At 36.9% G+C, this 19183-nt stretch overlaps 1 protein-coding gene across 7 annotated transcripts in view; it reads left to right on the forward strand.

Moving 5' to 3' along the window:
* Window positions 1-18025, forward strand: part of ZEB1 (zinc finger E-box binding homeobox 1) — a 120924-nt gene extending 102899 nt beyond the window's left edge. For 4 of the 7 annotated variants that reach the window (XM_039706628.1, XM_039706620.1, XM_039706585.1 and 1 more), the window contains 6 exons: window positions 1351-1512; window positions 4417-4619; window positions 9661-9781; window positions 10572-12382; window positions 13799-13979; window positions 15529-18025. In XM_039706628.1, the coding sequence (XP_039562562.1) occupies window positions 4590-4619; window positions 9661-9781; window positions 10572-12382; window positions 13799-13979; window positions 15529-16082 (2697 nt within the window). In that variant the 5' untranslated portion in view covers window positions 1351-1512; window positions 4417-4589 and the 3' untranslated portion in view covers window positions 16083-18025. Of the gene's footprint in view, window positions 1-1350; window positions 1513-4416; window positions 4620-9660; window positions 9782-10571; window positions 12412-13798; window positions 13980-15528 lie in introns of those variants that run through there. The other 3 variants (XM_039706593.1, XM_039706610.1, XM_039706638.1) reach the window with 2 other exon arrangements.
* The last annotated feature ends 1158 nt before the right edge of the window (window positions 18026-19183 follow it).

Raw genomic sequence — 19183 nt, forward strand, 5'->3', positions numbered from 1 at the left:
AGCAGCACCGTGTCTCCAAAGGGCAGAACAAGGAGTAGCAATGATCTTACATGTAGGGTAACAGGTAGTGTTTTAAACTATGAGGAAGTATACAAAAATAGACTTAAGCTAATATTGTATTTTATTATCGGCTCCTCTGCTTGGACTGATTACACAGAAGGCAAAATAAAATGTGTATTTCAGTTTCAGACTCAAACAAAAACAGGTTGTTTGTTATTTTTTCCATTTCTCTGCTTGACAGAAGATTAATATATATCCCATCCAACTTCTTAATAGTTTGTGGAGGGTTTGTTTAATGCCCTTACTAGATAGGTAGATAATATCAGCGTAAGTCTTATTTAAAAGCAAACCTACATCTAAACACATTGATATGTTTTAAACTCTGGTTTCTCACATTCTTTTCAGTTCCTATAAAGTCAGTTCTTCCCACATGAGTATAGAGAGCTGCATTATTCATTGCATTACAGTCTACATATGAGAGACTGCCTCACGTCATAAAAAGATTGTGTCAAATTTTAAATTGAGTATGTGACTTCACACTGAGAGATGAATCACAAAACTTCTCTTTCCTATTAAAAATATACCTCACATTAATAGTGGAGAACATCTGTAATGATTTAAGGTGCTGCAGGCAGAGCTTTCACAGAATGTTCCACCATGGTAAAAATAAACTCTATGAACAATGTATTTAGGCAAATACTTGGGATCGAATATTTATCATACAAGCATTAAGTAAAATATTTAATTTGTTATTTGCTAATTTTGCAATACAGTTGTTCATTGGGTTTTTCTTTTAAGTTTTTAAGTGGGAAATGTTGAAAGTTGTTGACTAGATCTGAATCCTTTTTGGTAGCCATTTCCAACACCACAGAACAAGCCAGTGAGAGTTCAAGTTTGCTGCATTTATCTGGCCAGGTTTTTACTGAGTTTAAATATCTTCTGATTTTGTGCTAATAAACAGCTATAAATTACATTAAAAATGTGTCTTGAAGGCAACAAAAGTACTTTTGCAAGCACAGGAGATGGTAAACAGGCCTTCCAACTACAAGGCCTAAATCATAATTAGTGTTGCATTTAAGATTTTTCGGGAAATTGAGAAGAATGGCTAAATTATAAAATGCACTGAGTTAGGCAAACTGTGTTTAGTCAAGTTTTTAAATATCATTATGCTACCAGTCCTTCCAAAACATGGCATAATCTGGCATCTTAAAGGACTTGCCCTATGCTAGTATCTGTAAAGAGTTTTTAAATACTTGGCTTGAGGGAGATTTGACAATGTGAATTACTGAATCTCATTTATGTTCTTTTTAAATTTAATTTTATATCTTGTGTCTTGTTTTTCACACTTAGTAAAAGAAGATGAATGTGATTCTGATGCAGAGAATGAGCAAAACCATGACCCTAATGTTGAAGAATTCCTTCAACAAGAAGATACAGCTGTTATCTACCCTGAAGCACCTGAGGAGGACCAGAGACAAGGCACGCCAGAAGCTAGTGGTCAGGATGAGAATGGTAAATATGTCATCAGTTCAGTTCTTATGAAATCAGTTGAACTCACTCCTTGACCCAAAACTTCTGCTGTGCTTAATGAGACAGCAGTGCATATACACACAACTATAGAGGGAAAAAAATCTTAGTTAAATAATTGTAAGAGGTTAGGATCATCATGCAAAAAACATTGCCACTTGATTTTGTAAACAAGACATGCCCTGGGATTCACTTGTATGAGTACCTTAATGATAGCCTAGTCATTGAAGAGAAAAGTTCATGCTTTCATAAATCCATTCAACATTCTTATATGAAAGAACAGAATAAACATTTATTAAATATAAGAGAAGTAAAGCAAAATAGTACAATTTTGTATAGGAATAACTTAAGGAGACTTATAACATATTTCTTTTCTTTTTCATATTTCTAAACAAAGCTCCCAATAGGACCTATTAGATAGAATTTCTTTTATTGGGTAGCCAGTCTATGACTGGCTTTTGGTGGTTTTTGCCCGAAAGGACAGCAGCAGAGAAAACACAAGCATTGTTCATACAAAAATGTTTATGTGAAAGAAATAATGACCTGTTGTTATTTTTAAGTAGATATAGTTTTTTTCCTTCTGAAGAAGTTTCATGCTTAAGGTGTTCTCTATGAGATGAGAGGTTACTCTTTGTTCATTTATTCATCATGAAATATTTGAAGATGAATGCTGTTGAGATTGGTTTTGCAGTCTGTGTGTTTTCTCAGCTTAGCTTGTGTCAATTGGAGTATTTATGATTTTTCAAGAAAAAGTAATAGCCTACATAAATGGTTAGGAGTTGTGTTCTAGTTGTTTTAAGAAATCAATATAACTGAACAAATAGATGTCATTGTAGCTGCAGTACTATACTGGAGTCTGAGGGAGAGCAGTGAAAGATGTAAAGATAACCTTTTTGTTCTGCTCCTCCAGAGATTTTATGCTGTTACAGATTTTACTTTAAAAAGTGCATTCATTAATTTAAGATTTTAATATGTGGTTGCAGTGACACATATTGTCAAGTTAGTTTTACAGACTTGTCATATGATTTCCATGTAATCATTAAAAATACACATTTGTATTAATCATTTAAATTGGACCTATCCCAGTAACTTCACTGAGAAGTATTGTGAAGATCACAATGCTGAATAATAGTGTTTGGTGTTTTAATCATTTTGGAACAGAAAATGCCAAAAATATAGTGACATTTGATAAACATGAATGCTTCCAAACTGGGAGAGTAGACAAGAGAAGTGACAGAATCAGAGTTTTTTTGTGATTTGGGGAAACTGTTTTCATTTCTCCATTTCCTCCAATGGAAATAGAATTTAAGTTAACATGCTTTTTCCACTGAGTTGTATTTATGCTGAAATGGAGTATTCTTTATGTCAGATGAGTTGAATTATAGATGGTAAAAAGAGAACTGAAAGGAAGTATACTTGGTCTAGTCACACTAGGGATGGCTTTCTTTTTGGACAACTCAGCTAAACCAGGAAAGGCAGAAATGTATAGAACAACAAAAAAAATCCCTGTGGGTAGGGATTATTTTGATTGTTACTATAGCAAGTGTAAAAGAACCTGTATGACAAAAAATGTGGTGATTTTCAGTAAAAAGGAAAAGTGATCTGATTGCTTTTCACTGATGCAAGATCAGTGGCACATTCAGTAAAAATTAAGTTAGTAAATTCCACACAAACAGAATTAATGTCTACTTCATAGAACACATTACCAATCTGTGGTGATAACTGCTGGAAGAGGTCATGAAGGTAAATAATTCAGAAGTACTTTCTAAAGTACTGGTTCATTTAATGAGCATTAATAATTCTTGCACTTCTGAAACTTAAAATGACAGCGTGTACAAATGTGCCCCTTGTGCGTCAGAGCATAAAATGTTAATCAGTAAAGACCTTCCACCTTTCTCATGCTCAGCACAATGTGTAGGTGCATCATTGCAACATTTGCTTCCTGTTTGACTTGGAGCAAGGAAGAGTAGCGTGGTCATTGGAGGATATCACACCTATAAATTGATGGTTTGATCAAATACAGCAAACCCTACATTTATTTGAACAAACCTTTATCAATAAATTTATAAAGAAGAATTTTTTCAGTTCTTTAAAAAACTAATTTTTCAAGGATTGAATGAGTTACTATTCATGGAGGACTAAAGATATGCTGGTAAGAAGGGATGGAGCTAAAACTTCGTAAATGGTGACTTCTTGAAATAGACATGTGTAATTAATATTTACCTTCAATCTGGTTTCACTTTTCCCTGTACAATACAGAAGTACTTTATGAAAGCCAGCAAAATAGATTCCGTGGACCACATTAGACTCATATATATGGCCACACATTTGATCTCTACTTTTTGTCCTGCAGACAGTATGTCCTACTAACACATACATACCTGTAAATCATTGAATGGTTTGGGTTGAACAGGGCCTTTAAAGGTCATCTAGGTCCAACTTCCCTGAAATGAGCTGGGACATCTTCAACTTTATCTTGTTGCTCAGAACCCTATCCAAGCTGGTCGTGAATATTTCCAGGAATGCAGCATTTGCCACCCTGTTAGGCAACCTGTTGAAGTATTTGACCACCCTTATAATGAACATTTTTTCTTTATATTTAGTCTCCATATACTCTCTTTTGGTTTAAAACTATTCCTCCTTATCCTATCAGCATATTGTGCCGACTCTCTCCAAGGTACATTGGGGCAACGATGCCATAGTGTGTGAGCTTGCATAATCCCTGTGGAAAAAATCTAAATTATCACGAGTCCTTCTCTAAAAGAAATGGAGCTTCCAGCAGCTGCATGTTTTCTTACGGTAATAGGTGTAAATGTAAAGCCTGTTTGTTGCTGGTAATAAGTTTGGAACTTGTTTATTTAAGTGTGGTGCCTTGTGTCTCCTGTGCAGGAACTCCTGACGCGTTTTCCCAGCTGCTCACCTGCCCGTACTGCGACCGCGGGTACAAGCGCTTTACCTCTCTGAAGGAACACATCAAATACCGCCATGAAAAGAACGAGGATAACTTCAGCTGCTCCTTGTGCAGTTACACCTTTGCGTACAGAACGCAGCTCGACCGCCACATGACATCACACAAATCAGGAAGAGACCCAGTAAGTGACATTTCAGCTATGGGTTATTGTCCTCTGTAGCAACGCTGTGGTTTGTTATGTGGGCAGAAATGTGCAGAGCGGGTAAACTGTTCACAGCAGATCATCTGTGTGCTGATGGTCCAGTCCCAGAGAGCACACTCAAGCTTGCTGCTCAAGTCAGGCTTTTTCTGTAGCTGTCAGAAGTTGAGATCTCAATTCCTGTTTTCATTCATCTAGGCAGTACGGTTGTTTTCAGAAGTGCTTTATTACATTTATAGGTAATTTGTTGGTTTTTTCTGTTCATTGGCTACCACTGCATAAAAATTATGACTTAAATCTAATTTCAAGCCTTTAATGAAACATTTCCGTTTTATTTTCATAAGTGCTGCTTGAATAATTCCCAATTTACTGTAGAATTTTTGCCCTTAAGAAACAAACCATTGTGTTGCTTGAACTGTGAGGTACAGTTTTTAAATGCAATTCATGCTGTAAGACAATATACAAATAATTAGTGTTTAAAAGATGGTGTTAAATGTGCTAAATATGGTGTTAAGTACTAAATGAAGCAGCAGAGAAGGCAAAGGTGTTATGAGCTTGTTTTCTCTGGTTCATGGCTTGACCTGAGAGCAGGGTTTCTGGAATGTCTTCCATAAGTTAACCATCTGATCATTACAGAAGATCCTGAGTTTCTTTTCTTTTTTCATCCCCACAATGTCCCATCATCCATCCCCAGCACATGCTTATCAGAGATGCTTTGAGGCTCAGGAACCAACTGAAACAGTCAGGAATTATCCATAGTTAAAAACATACAGATTTTCCACCACCAAGTTAAAAAGGCTTGGAGATGTTTCCTTCAGAAGACAGACCAGAAAGATTCATACCCTCCAGAAAAAAAAAAGGAGATAAATATAACAGAACAATGCAAAACCAAATGTAAAAGTAAAGGTACTTCCAACATTTCTGGTTGCACCACACCAACAGGCTGTAGCCCAGAGTAAAGGAAGATGCTTTACTTAAGGAAACCAGAATAAAGGAGATGCTTTTTTTTACACATTGGCTGTTAACCTCCATCCTACAAAGTATCACCAAGTCCAACAATTTAACAGGCTTAAAAATTTGTTTTACATTTTTATACATGGGTGTTCACATTCACAGGTCAATTGAATTGGTACAAAAAGTGTTGGCCATCCTGCTGCAAGGATTTTACTGTCTCACAAGCTTTGGAATAACCTCACCAGCATATTCTGGTGTGGCAGTTCTTTTTTACTCAAATGTGCTTCCCATGAGCAATTAATTTCTGTTTCGCTTCCTTTTTGGCTCGGCTTGCACTTTAAAAGTTACTTTCATCTGACATACATCTTATATTTCTAACTATAAAATCTATGAATGCTATTTATATAATGCTTTTCTTGTGGGCTACCACATTTGTTTTCAGTCTTTTCAGTTACAAGCCTAAAACCAAGAATAAAGTAGTTGGGGGAGATAGAAGCCATACTTGCATGCAGTTTGAATGAAAAAATAAAAAGTAACGAGTGAACACTCAGAAGAATTGCTAAAAGGGGTAGCTTAAACTGTATTCCAACAAAAATATTTTAATGGATTTTTACTTTTGAAGGCACAATTGTATTTGATTAATGTTGTTTCCATGGAGTATCTGGGACTCAGTATTACACTCATTCAAGTGTGTTCATTTCTCTCAAGCAATAGCCAGAATTAAAACTACAATGGTTTAGATACTTGTTAAATTTGAAATACTTGTTTGTTTATGTTATTATTGCAAAATTGCTGTGTCTTCAAAATTGGCTGTGTATACATGATTACATCATTTGTGTAATGGAAAATTTTGTCATTAGTGAAGTATAGACCTCCTGGCTGTGGGTCTTAAACAACTGCATGCTTAAGACTTGATGTCTTATTCCTAAAGAACTTCACCTGACCATAGATTATTTGGATAACTTCGTTAGCTGGTAATGTCCATCATGTGGCAATCTTGTAATTGTTCTGTACAAAGCAATGAGCAAAGATAAAATCTAACTTAGAGAAGGCAGTGGAAGGGGTACCTTCACACTGGGCCTCCTTCTGAGCCAGGGGCAGATAAGCCAAACTTCTACTCCTGCTCCAGCAGAGAGCTGAAAGCCATCCTGCACCTTCTTCTTCTTCTCCCTGCCTCCTCCCCCTGCTCCTCACGGCACCCTTGGCTGCTCCTACACCACTAGCAGTTGGTAGGAGGTGATGCTGTATGTGTCGTCTGCCTTCACATGCGAAGCACCAAAAGAGATGTTGAAGTGTGAAAAAATGCTTCTTATATTTGTTTTAATTTTTTTCTCATCAATTTATGAAGCACCTGTAGGTAGCTTTCAGAATTTCACAGTGTCATGCACACTGCTGAGAAATGGCAATTCTTGGAAACCATGGTCAAACCATCTGTGAAAAACCCCTGATACACCTGTAATTTCTGTCTTCCAAATAACTTTGGAGGATTCTCATTAATTAGTTTTTTTCTCTGTTGTGAGAGGGGTGGGCTTCAGTCCTAAGCACAGCAAACATTTGGTGCAGGGATGTATTAGTGGCTAGTTACAGACCTTAATGCTGGTGTTTCTTCTTTCATTGAAGTCATTGAAGGAGTGCAGAAGAATATTCTTTGAATGTTGTGGTTAATTCTTTAATGAGCAGAAAACAGCAATTATGTACAGTGTATTAGAAATATATCACATATCTCAGGCACAAACTAATGTGGCTTTAACAGTGCTGAGATGGGGAAAAACATTTGAATCTGAGAAAATGAAGGTGAAAGTATTACAGGTGGTACTTTGGAGATGTGTTATGATTTCTCAGTGGAGAAACACTTTGGAGAAATGTTATGATTTTACATTTAAACAAGATCCTTCGAAGTAATTCTGAACAGTATTATGAGAGCAAGAAAGCTGAACAGAGAGTTACAAGTATAAGAAGCTAAGGCAAAATAGATTTGGAAATACTACCTAGCAGAAAGCTTAAAGCTTACAGCTATGACCAGGAAAACAGGAAAACTCATTAAAATTTTGATAAGTGGAGTGTGGACTTCCATGCCTTAGAAAGAGAACATTAGATTTTAAAGACTGGAGCAGAAACATTTCTGACAGATTGAATCCATGCACTGATACTTTGTATGAATATTTATGTGGTCCAGGCCCTGCAGTAACTGTATATATCCTGAGTTCTGTTAGCTTGTATAATTCAAGTCAAACGGTAGTAACTGATTCTCAGCAGGCTTAAGTAAATCCTGACACGGTCCTCTAGACTCATTGCAGTTGGATCATTAAAGTGAAATGCAGTGCGTCAGCCACAGTCTTTCTAGAACATCATCTTCAAGGGACTTACTTAAACAGAGCTGAAAAGCCATGTGAACTAGGAAAAGACAGCTGACAAACCCAGGAATGGGGGTCAGGTGCTAATCAGGAGAAATTCAGGTGGAGACCTCACTGCAGAGCGCAGGGGGAGGCAGGAAGCAGCTCACCCTGAGCGGGGTGGGAGCAGTATCTGCTGAGAGGTAAAATCTGCAGCTTAACCAAACGCTTCTCCCAGGGGAATTGTTGAATTAGAGTATGTGGAAGTAATTTACATGATCTTATTTCAATTTGTCTTCTGTTAAAGGAGGACAGGGAGTGGAACAGGAAGGGTTGATAATTTGGACAGCATATCTCATAGCAGAGAGTTCAGACTTTCATCCAGCAACCTGCATAGCCACAGGTTCTTCAGATCTGCAGGCATGTCTCACAGCAGGGTCATCATCCTGTGTTTTATCTATCCCTGCTTCTCCAGCACAGTTCTCAGCCCTCAGTTGTCGTGTCTGTGCTCAGGAAGAGTCCTAACACCCAGTGAGCATCTGCTCCCCGTGCTGCCAAGCACAGCAGGCCAGAGCCAGGTCCGGAGTTCCCCCACGCTTTCACACCTGAGGAGTGATCCACACCTGCTGGTGGGCAGCCTCTTTGTCCCTGGAGTCCATGAACAGCTCTGGTCATGAGTTTATGAAAATGCTTGCCCCAGTTACCAAAAATCTGCAGTGCATCCCAGTGGTGGTAGAATATCTTTTTGCCAAGTGAGCTCTACTTCAAAAGGAGCTGCTAGGTTTTTCTAATAAACAAGTTGTTTGAACAGAAAAATCCCTGGTTCCTCTGTTTTATGTTTGTAATTAAGCTGTTTCAACTTTAAAAGTGCATGCAATTTTTGTCCTTAAAAACACACATTTATGGATTTATAGTTTGTGGTAAAATTACAGATCTTACACATATGTGTCATGTATTATACTACATATATTTACATGTCTGTCTTAGCTTTTGGGTTTTTTTTAAACTAGTCTAGCAATAAAGACAAAAACAACTTAGAACTTAACAATAAATGCTCTCACAAGGCAAAATATAACAAAAATAATCACAGAGCTTCAGTGCAAATGGTGAAGAGGTTTGGTGTTGTGTACTTTGGAAACCCCTCCATATTTTATTTTTGTGGTTTAGTTTCTCACATTTATTTTGCAAATTAATTGTGACCAAGAGTACCTTTATTGTCACTAAGCTACCTTCTCTTGAGCAGTCCTGTGGCATCATTATATAGAGGGATCCAAGGCCAACAGTAAGCCCTGGAAGCATGTAAATGGAAAAATCAAGTCAACCGATTAAAGTTTAAACAGGTTTCTATAGACTTCAATGTTTTTCTATCCTGCATGAAGTATTCTGTGGGTAGTGGGCTTGGGCTTTTTCCCTGATGGTTTTGCTGTCACAAGTAGAACTAGCATTCATCCTGGAACTTCCTACTAACATGTCAGTGTGAACTTCACCTGAATTTAGGAGAAGGGGCAACTATATTTTGAGTTTGTTTGGTTTCTTTCTCTTTACTGTATCATATTTATTCAGAAGAAATGTGTGCCTCAGTTTTTACCTGATTTGTAATTTGTTTCCTTTTTCCATACCACCTTCGGTCTCTTACAATTATGGTTGATTCTCGTTGGGTTTGTATGGTATTTTCTCTGTTACAATGTGAAAATAGAAGGTGTTTCTGCAAGATGCTGTCCTATACAGTAATTAAGACTTCTTTCTTACAGAGACATGTGACGCAGTCCAGCGGTAATCGAAAATTCAAGTGCACTGAATGTGGAAAAGCTTTTAAATATAAACATCACCTAAAGGAGCACCTACGAATCCACAGTGGTAAATAAATCAAGCATTGAATTGAGTGCTAATGTTGCCAATTCTGCTCTTTATAACTTTGATGTAATAGCAGTCTTGTAAGTCTAAGTTTGAAATACTAGTGTTTTCCTTATATTTTTCCCTCTGGAATACTGCAGGCACTGGCTGCAGCCTTCAGCTCTCTGCAGGGAATATGTAGAAAAACTCAAGAGGATTTACAGTTGCAACTTAATCTCTTACAATTAAGGAAATTTGACTTGTCACAGAAGAAATGGGGACATCTTTCTGGTCCTTTGCAATTGTCTGTTTTTCTTCAATGTTTGCAGATCATTCAATGTGTTACAAGCCTTGCTATAGAATTTTAATTGATAATAATCAGGACATAAGAACTGAGTGTTCCTCCTGTGGCTGTAATTGACATCATTCAAGATTTGTCATATTGAAGTAGACTCAGGACACAATTTATTAGATAAGTTATAAGAAATGTTTTGTTAGAAGTTAGTGGTGATACTACTTTAATGAAGTTCAATGAAATCTGTAATTGTCAAATAGAGAAATACTGGAACACATGATCATGTAGGGTCCATCCTATATCTAGTGGATCACAAACTTATTAAAGGAGCCTTGGCTCAGAGCTATACTCTTACTGTTCAATTCACTAGATAAGATTTTTTTTCCCCTAGGATTCTTTGAGAGGTCATTATGATGTATTTGCTCTGGTAATTATTGTTTGATGAAGTTGCACTGTAACCTGGTTAACTGTTGCATATTCCTTTTCTCTTTTCTTTTTGTTATTTTTTCTTCTGTTTAGGAGAGAAGCCATATGAGTGCCCAAACTGCAAGAAACGTTTTTCCCATTCTGGTTCATACAGTTCACACATAAGCAGTAAGAAGTGTATTGGTTTGATGCCCGTGAATGGTCGAGCCCGATCAGGGCTCAAGATGTCTCAGTGCTCCTCCCCTTCCCTTTCTGCATCACCAGGTAGCCCAGCAAGACCACAGATACGACAAAAGATAGAAAATAAACCCTTGCAAGAGCAGCTTCCTCTTAACCAAATTAAAACTGAACCTGTGGATTATGAATTCAAGCCCATAGTGGTTGCTTCAGGAATTAATTGTTCAAACCCTTTGCAAAATGGGGTTTTTAGTGGTGGTAGCCCGTTGCAGGCAACCAGTTCTCCTCAGGGTGTGGTGCAAGCTGTTGTTCTACCAACAGTAGGTCTGGTGTCTCCCATAAGCATCAATTTAAGTGACATTCAAAATGTACTAAAAGTGGCAGTGGATGGTAATGTAATAAGGCAAGTACTGGAAAACAATCATGCTAACCTTGCATCCAAAGAACAAGAAACAATCAACAATGCATCTATACAACAAGCTGGCCATTCCCTCATTTCAGCTATCAGTCTTCCTTTGGTTGACCAAGATGGGACAACCAAAATTATCATCAACTACAGCTTGGAGCAGCCAAGTCAACTTCAGGTTGTTCCACAAAATCTAAAAAAAGAAAACTCTGTTCCTGCAAATAGTTGCAAAAATGAGAAATTACCACAAGATCTCACAGTGAAGTCTGAGAAAGATAAGAACTTTGAAGGAGAGACCAACGATAGCACTTGTCTTCTTTGTGATGACTGTCCAGGAGATCTTAATGCACTTCAAGAATTAAAGCACTATGAAACAAAAAGCCCTCCTCAGCTTCCCCAGCCCAGTGGAACAGAAGCTGAGAAACCTGAGTCCCCTGTCCCATCAGAAACCGGGGAGAACAACTTGTCTCCTGGTCAGCCACCTTTAAAGAACCTTCTGTCGCTCCTAAAAGCGTATTATGCATTAAATGCACAACCAAGCGCAGAAGAGCTTTCAAAAATAGCAGATTCTGTAAACCTACCACTGGATGTGGTAAAAAAGTGGTTTGAAAAAATGCAAGCTGGACAAATTTCTGTGCAGTCTTCTGGACCATCTTCTCCTGAACAAGTTAAAGTAAGCAGTCCCGCAGAAAACGATGATCAAGCAGCAACTTCAAATGAGAGTGAACCCCAGAACAGCACAAATAACTCACAAAATCCTGTCAGTACAACAAAATCTCAGACTTTACCAGGGGCTTCAGCTCTGAATGGTTCACACAGTAGCACGCCATCTGCATCACCACTAAACCTTTCTTCATCAAGAAATTCACAGGGTTACACGTACACGGCAGAGGGTGTACAAGAAGAGCCACAAATAGAACCTCTTGACCTTTCACTACCAAAGCAACATGGAGAACTGTTGGAAAGATCTACCATAACTAGTGTTTACCAGAACAGTGTTTATTCTGTCCAAGAAGAACCTTTGAACTTAACTTGTGCAAAAAAAGAACCACAAAAGGACAACAGTGTTACAGACTCTGATCCTATTGTAAATGTTATCCCACCAAGTGCCAATCCCATAAATATTGCTATACCTACAGTCACTGCCCAGTTACCTACAATTGTTGCCATTGCTGACCAGAACAGTGTTCCCTGCTTGAGAGCTCTCGCTGCCAATAAGCAAACCATTTTGATTCCACAGGTGGCTTATACATACTCTACAACAGTTAGTCCTGCAGTTCATGAGACACCACCAAAACAGACCCAAGCCAATGGAAATCAGGTACTTCGGTCCCCATATTCCTACATGATGTACGTATGATGTATTCAATCTGTATCTGTGCTGAACTAACAGAAAGCTATCCAGGTGAACTAAATAAAAATATAAACACAAGCTATCAGGCTTATTTGACTTGATTGTAAACAGGTAATAGATATTACTGTTGTGCCCTCTGCAAAGCTAGTTAGCTCAGGCAGTTTGAGTCCAGACTAATGGAAACTGTTGTGCATGGACAACTCAGTTATTCTCCATATTTAATCTTCTAGGATATTAGAAGACTATTTTAAAGACTAATGCTCCTGATCAAAAAGCAAAATAAAAACATGGCTTTTGTCTTTTGCTGGCTCTGCATCTCCTCTTTCCCTGTATTCAGGACATAAACTCTTTGGAACTTTTGATTACTCCTTTCGTGCTACTCTGCTTCCTTAGTTTGCAGAGTACTGAATTCATCCTACACTGTAATGTCACTTTAAACAAAATGCAGATATATTTTCAATTGAAAGTCAGGGAGATATTTATCTCCATCTGCCATTCCTGTATCCTGGCTTGTTACTCCCTGGGTACATGCAGATGTGATCTAATGATTTGGGTCAGTCCTCCTGAGAATCACCTGTGAACATTAAGGTAGGGACAGGGCAGAACAGAAAAGTGGCTGGGTGTTTCTACTTAAATCTTAGAAATTGGTGGTCTAGCATTTTATTCAGGGTTCTGTATTGCCAGAGATTGAGGAGCCTTGAAGAGTTACAAGGCTGCTTATGTTAAAAGTTTGAGGCTAACCTGTACATGCTGCTGATGTCAGTAGAAAACTCTGTGCTTTTACAGGGAAGCTTTAGCACTTAAATTGCTTAGAAATACACAACAATTATATTTTGAAAATATTTACTAATGACAGTATTTGAAGTCCCCTAAATTTTGGGTTAAAGAGTACTTGTGGTAGTTTCATGAGGAAGAGGGTAGTCAAATATGCACATTTGAATGGTAATTTAAATAGCTTTTTTGTGAAAACTTCAGCAAAAAGTCTTTTAACTTCATAAAATCTGTGAGGCAGCAAAAGGTAGGTGACCAGCATTATCTGAAAAATGCAGTTAGGTGGCAAATTTGCTCTTCCCACTTACTGAAGTGCTTTACAGGTCTGTAATATTGCATTTATTTTATGGGCCCTAAAATACGGCATGCCAGCATAGCTTAGACCTGGCCAACAGTCATACTTGGATGTGATTAAAACCAGTCCCAGTGAGGAAATCTGCATCTGGATGATGGCAAGGACTACAAAGCAGAACAATGCAGTAAAGGACTTTTTTTTTACTGTGGAAGTCTAAACAATTTTGTTTGGCTTTTTATGGAATTGAGTGGGAAGCTTCAGTTTATGTGGGTTACTTCTTTTATTGGAGTTAACTGATTTTTGTAATTTTTCTGAAGGATGAAAGGCAAGACACTAGCTCAGAAGGAATATCCAATTTAGAAGATCAAAATGATTCTGATTCAACACCCCCAAAGAAAAAAATGAGAAAGACAGAAAATGGGATGTATGCATGTGATTTATGTGACAAAATATTCCAGAAGAGCAGCTCGTTATTGAGACATAAGTATGAACACACAGGTATGTATTGGGAAAAGACTTTTCTGATTGTTATTTCTTTGGAAACATGTAACTGATAATCTCAACTGGAATCCCATTCTCAGGCAGTGTAAAGAAGTGCAGCAGTCCTTACTGCCTGTGCTAAGCTTTCTTTAGAAACCCCTGGTTTTGTATATTTGTTTGACAGAACAGCAATTCTGTCTGTCTTTAAATTTGTTAGACCTAAACCCTAAATAGAAAAAGGGGAGTTTTTGCATCTGGCTTGTGGATAATCATCTGTGAGCTGCCTATAAATAAGGATATGTTACTTCTATTTTTTTCTTCTTGCCTGGTTATAAATTTTGAAAAAATTAATAATAAAAACTGGGGGGAAAAGGGATTGTGTATGTATTTGATGCTATGCATGAAAAACAGTGTGCCTATCTGGCATGAAGGATTTTCCAACTGAGCTACATTTATAATGCCCTGAAGTTAACAGCTTCAGCTATTCATTAGACATAGAATCTAACTGCTAATGAACACCCTTTTGGCTTTGATTTTTATTTGTAATTTCTCATAGTTGTTCCTTTTGGCTCTGGTTCTGGTATCTTTAAGATTTTTTTAAATACCTCTTGCTCTCTTATTTCTTCTGAGATGTCTTAAAGTAAGAATTGAGGTTTTTTTATTGATTAGGTGCCAAATATATATTGAGTTTTGTATTATAGATTCCTTTCTTACTGGCTCTGTTATCTTCTCTTTCCCCACATCCATAAAATAAATTCTTTAGAACTTCTGGCTACTCCCTTCATGCTGCTTTACTTTCTTGGTTCACAGAGTAGCTGAATTATTATGTTAATTATATTTCTGCATATTAACATTTTAGTGTAATCTCACATATAAAATTAAAAGCATAACAAATTCTTTTTTGTCTTGGTCAATTTTCTCAAGTTGTATTCATTAAGGGTATCTAATTTCATACCTATCCTGTCCTGAGGCTCCTTTAACTCCTCCTTTTCCTAGCAGAATTGTTCTTCCCCTGCCAGTTTTAACTTCAATGTAACATTCAAAGCATAGAATCATTTAGGTTGGAAAAGACCTTTAAGATAATTGACTGCAGCCACTCACCCAGCACTGCCAAGTGCACTGGTAAACCGTGTCCCAAAAGTGCCACATCTGCTTGTCTTTTAAATACCTCATGGGATGGTGACTCAGCCAATTCCCTGGGCAGCCAGTGCTTGACAACCCTTTTGGTGAAGAAACTTTTCCTAATTTCCTGATTAGGACTTTCCCTAATTTCCAATCTAAACCTCCCCTTAGAGGCACAACTTGAGGCCATTTCCTCTTGTCCTATCACTTTTTTCTTGGGAAGAGATCCCAGCATCTGCCTTGTTGCTTGTTTGGCATGAGATGACATGGATGTGCTGATCATTAGGGAGAGAAAAGTTGATAATGCGCGGAGTAGAACATCTTGTTATATAAAATTTAATCAATGTTAATATGATCACCAACAGCATTTTATAATGAAAACAGCAGCGTACACTTTTAAGACTGCAGCTACAAGATGCCCAATTGTTTGTGCTTCGTTTTACAGGTAAAAGACCTCACGAGTGTGGAATCTGTACAAAAGCATTTAAACACAAACACCATTTGATTGAACACATGCGACTGCATTCTGGGGAAAAGCCCTACCAATGTGACAAGTGCGGAAAGAGGTTTTCACACTCGGGCTCTTACTCTCAGCACATGAACCATCGCTACTCCTACTGCAAACGGGAGCCGGAGGAGCGCGACAGCGCCGAGCCCGAGGAGATGGGGCCCGAGGCGCTGGGCCCCGAGCACGCCGCCGTCAGAGCCTCCCCCTCGCAGATCGACTCGGATGAGAGGGAGAGCCTCACCAGGGAGGAGGAGGAATACAGTGAAAAGGAGGAAGAGGAGGATGAAGAAAAAGACATAGAGGGACTTCAGGAAGAAAAAGAATGTAGGGAACTACAAGAAGTAGGGGATGCAGAAGAAGTAGCAGCGGTAGAAGAGGAAGAAGGGAAAACTGAAGGTGACAAGAATGATGAAGTTGTAAATCAAGCAAGCAATGCAGAACCAGAGGTTATACAAAATAATGGGCAGGTGTCAGAAGAAAATAATGAATAAAGCTTACATGCTAGGTTTTTTTCTATAAGGAAAAAAAAATTGGTAATGAAGTTCCTTCTATATTATACATGCTTTTCATGGAAACGCAGTAGCCTGCATACTGTGATTTCTGTTCACTACTGTGTAAAAAAATATATATATAAAAAAAAAGAAAAGAAAAAAAAAAGAAATCCAGGTGTGCCTGAACCTCAAACTTAGTAATTTTTCACACAGTTTTCAAAGTTAGGAACAAGTTTATGACATGAAGCAGATTAGAAAAATACAGTGACTCTGGAAGCAAAGATTTAACAGGTTGTAGGAAACCTGATTATTAGACAAGCATCTGGCATCGTTTGTTTTATCAGTATTAATTTTCATTCTTAAGTTGATTAATTTTTAAACTGTACAATTGGGACAGATTTATAATTTTTTTTTTGTTGTTGTTTTTATGGTAAAACATTTCCTAAATCCGCTTCAGTATTTTCTTATGTTTTACAATGTGAGAACTTCTGCACTACAAAATTCCCTTTTGCAGAGACGTGTAATGCAGTTGCAAACAGTGCTTGGCTACCTTTGTAAATTCAACCTAGAAGGTAGCAGTTTATGACATTAGATGTTGTAGTAGAGCATATTATCATTTAAAGTGTATTGTTAGCCTTAAGGAAGAAGATGATAGAAGAACTGAAGTTTCTTACTCATGTGGTTAAAAGTGTAGTTGAGAAGATTGTCGTTGAGTTCTGATTGCAGGGACTAACAGTGTTAATACTGGTAAGGACAGGAAAGTTGTCAAAAACAGTGTTTGTAATTGTGTTTTGAGTATGTAGTAACAATATGAAGGATATGATATGAAGCTTTGTATCTCCTTTGGCCTTATGCAAGACCTATGTGCTGTAAGTGCCATTTATCAGTATTACAAAGGCTCTAAGCAGCCTTTATCCAATGTGTGGCCTACAATAACTAGCATTTGTTGATTTGTATCAAACTTCTAAACTATTCATGGGGAAAAAACACTCAGCCATCAGAGAAGTAAGAACACTGGTATATTTCATTATTTAATTATTTGGTGGTATTTTGGGTTAATACCTGACTTGCAGAATTTCTCTACAATAATTACAAGGGAAATTTTCTAATCTGCTTTATTGCTTTATTGGTTTACTTTAATTTCAGACACATACATGACATGTTATCTGGCTCATAAGTATTTTCAAATGTTAGTTATTATGGACCCCATTTATTAACAATGTTAGCTGATTTTTACCTATCAGTATTATTTTATTTCTTTTAGTTTATAGATCTGTGCAACATTTTGTACTGTATGTCTTCAAACCTGGCAGTATTAATACCCTTCTTACTGACATATGTACCTTTTTAGTTTTAGAAAACTTTTATATTTATGTGTCTTATTTTTATATTTCTTTATTTATTACACAGTGTAGTGTATAATACTGTAGTTTGTATTAATACAATAATATATTTTAGTATGAAAATTTGGAAAGTTGATAAGATTTAAAGTAGAGATGCAATCGGTTCTCTTGCATTGAGATTTGATTTAACAGTGTTATGTTAACATTTATACTTGCCTTGGACTGTAGAACAGAAGAATTAAAATGGGAATGTATTAATTTTACAATTGCAATCAATTCATTTTACCTTTACCCAGTTTTTAATATAAAGCTCTTAAATTTTGAAATTCACTGTGTGACTAATAGCATGATGCTCTGCAGTTTTATTAAGAGATTAGTCTAACCATAAAACTCTCATTTCCTTAGTAAGCCAAATTAGAATAATCTTATAAAACAGTGTTGGGAACAATGTTTAACATTTTTGTGCCAATTTGTTCCTGTATTCATGTATGTATGTTACAAATCTGAAACTTCATTTTTAAGTTCCTTGTTACATCATGGTCATTTTCTAGTTTTTTACCAGACTCCCCATCTCACAATAAAATGCGTCAACAAGTCTGACTTGCTGTCATTATTCTGGTAATGTAGAAAGTGCATTTAAATTATTTCTATGAGAAGTTACTGAGACACAGCTTGTGCTTCAGTCGCAGTCCTGGGTTTCAGTGGTACATAAGGAGCATGGAAGTGAAAGAAGGCTTTGAACTGTGTGCAGGCACAGGGATTGCTGCATTTGTTCATTAATTTATCAGTGTTGGGAGAACAACTGAGTTTTCAAAATGAACCATGTGGGTTGTTCTTTTGGGTCATTTTATTTTGCTGTAGCTATCTAATATACTGTTCAATGCTATTTTTTCAATAAGATTGCTTTTAAATGAAAGAAGTCTACAACTGTTTTCTTGACTTAGCAATAAGTTAATTGTCCATAGAAAGGCTGATGCACCTATTGCTGTTAAACTTCACAAAGATACAATGCCAACATTGCAGATACATAATTTCAGTAATGTAAGTGTAAAGGCTTGAAAATTGTAATGTATATGCATGGTTACAATGTTTTGCTGTTCAAGCAAAATTTACGGACTCTTCTTTAAGCAAAGTTCTCTTCTTTAGTGATCCCTAAAATGGAATTTCATTTGTTAATATGGGGGGTGGGGGGTTCACGAACATCATTTAAGTTACTTTATATTCACATACCTATGTTTTGGGTATTTCTCAATTTTATTATCTCAGCATTAATACCTACAGAGGATTTCTCCCATATAGTAATAATTTTACTTCCTGTGCATTTTGCTGTACAATATACGAATACTGCACTTTTAAGTAAACTTCTACCTTCATAGTATCATTGAGCTAAATATGTGAAAGCTGTTTTGAAGAAACCAACCATTTATGTTGCATTAATAATATTGTCTTGTAATTATTATAATAGCAGGATTAATCAGGTGGTTCAGAATTTCTCACAGGTAGAACTGTCTCTGCTCTCTTTTAGGTAATGAAACACACTTTCTTGAAACTATTTTAAGATTTTCATATTTTTCATATTCCAAGTTGTCTGTGGTAAAAAGCCCAGTGAGACATTTTTGAAATGGGAAAATTTTGTTGTTTTTAGCAGTAGAACAGAGAATTTTGTTAAACCTAAGGTTTCTCATGTAAGTGAGAGCTGAATGTAGAAGGCCAGTAATTTGTATAGAAAGTAAAGTCCAAGCAACTTTTACTCAGGAA

The sequence above is a fragment of the Passer montanus genome, unplaced genomic scaffold (genome assembly GCF_014805655.1).
Source record: "Passer montanus isolate IOZ18808 unplaced genomic scaffold, ASM1480565v1 scaffold10, whole genome shotgun sequence".
Lineage (NCBI taxonomy): Eukaryota > Metazoa > Chordata > Aves > Passeriformes > Passeridae > Passer > Passer montanus.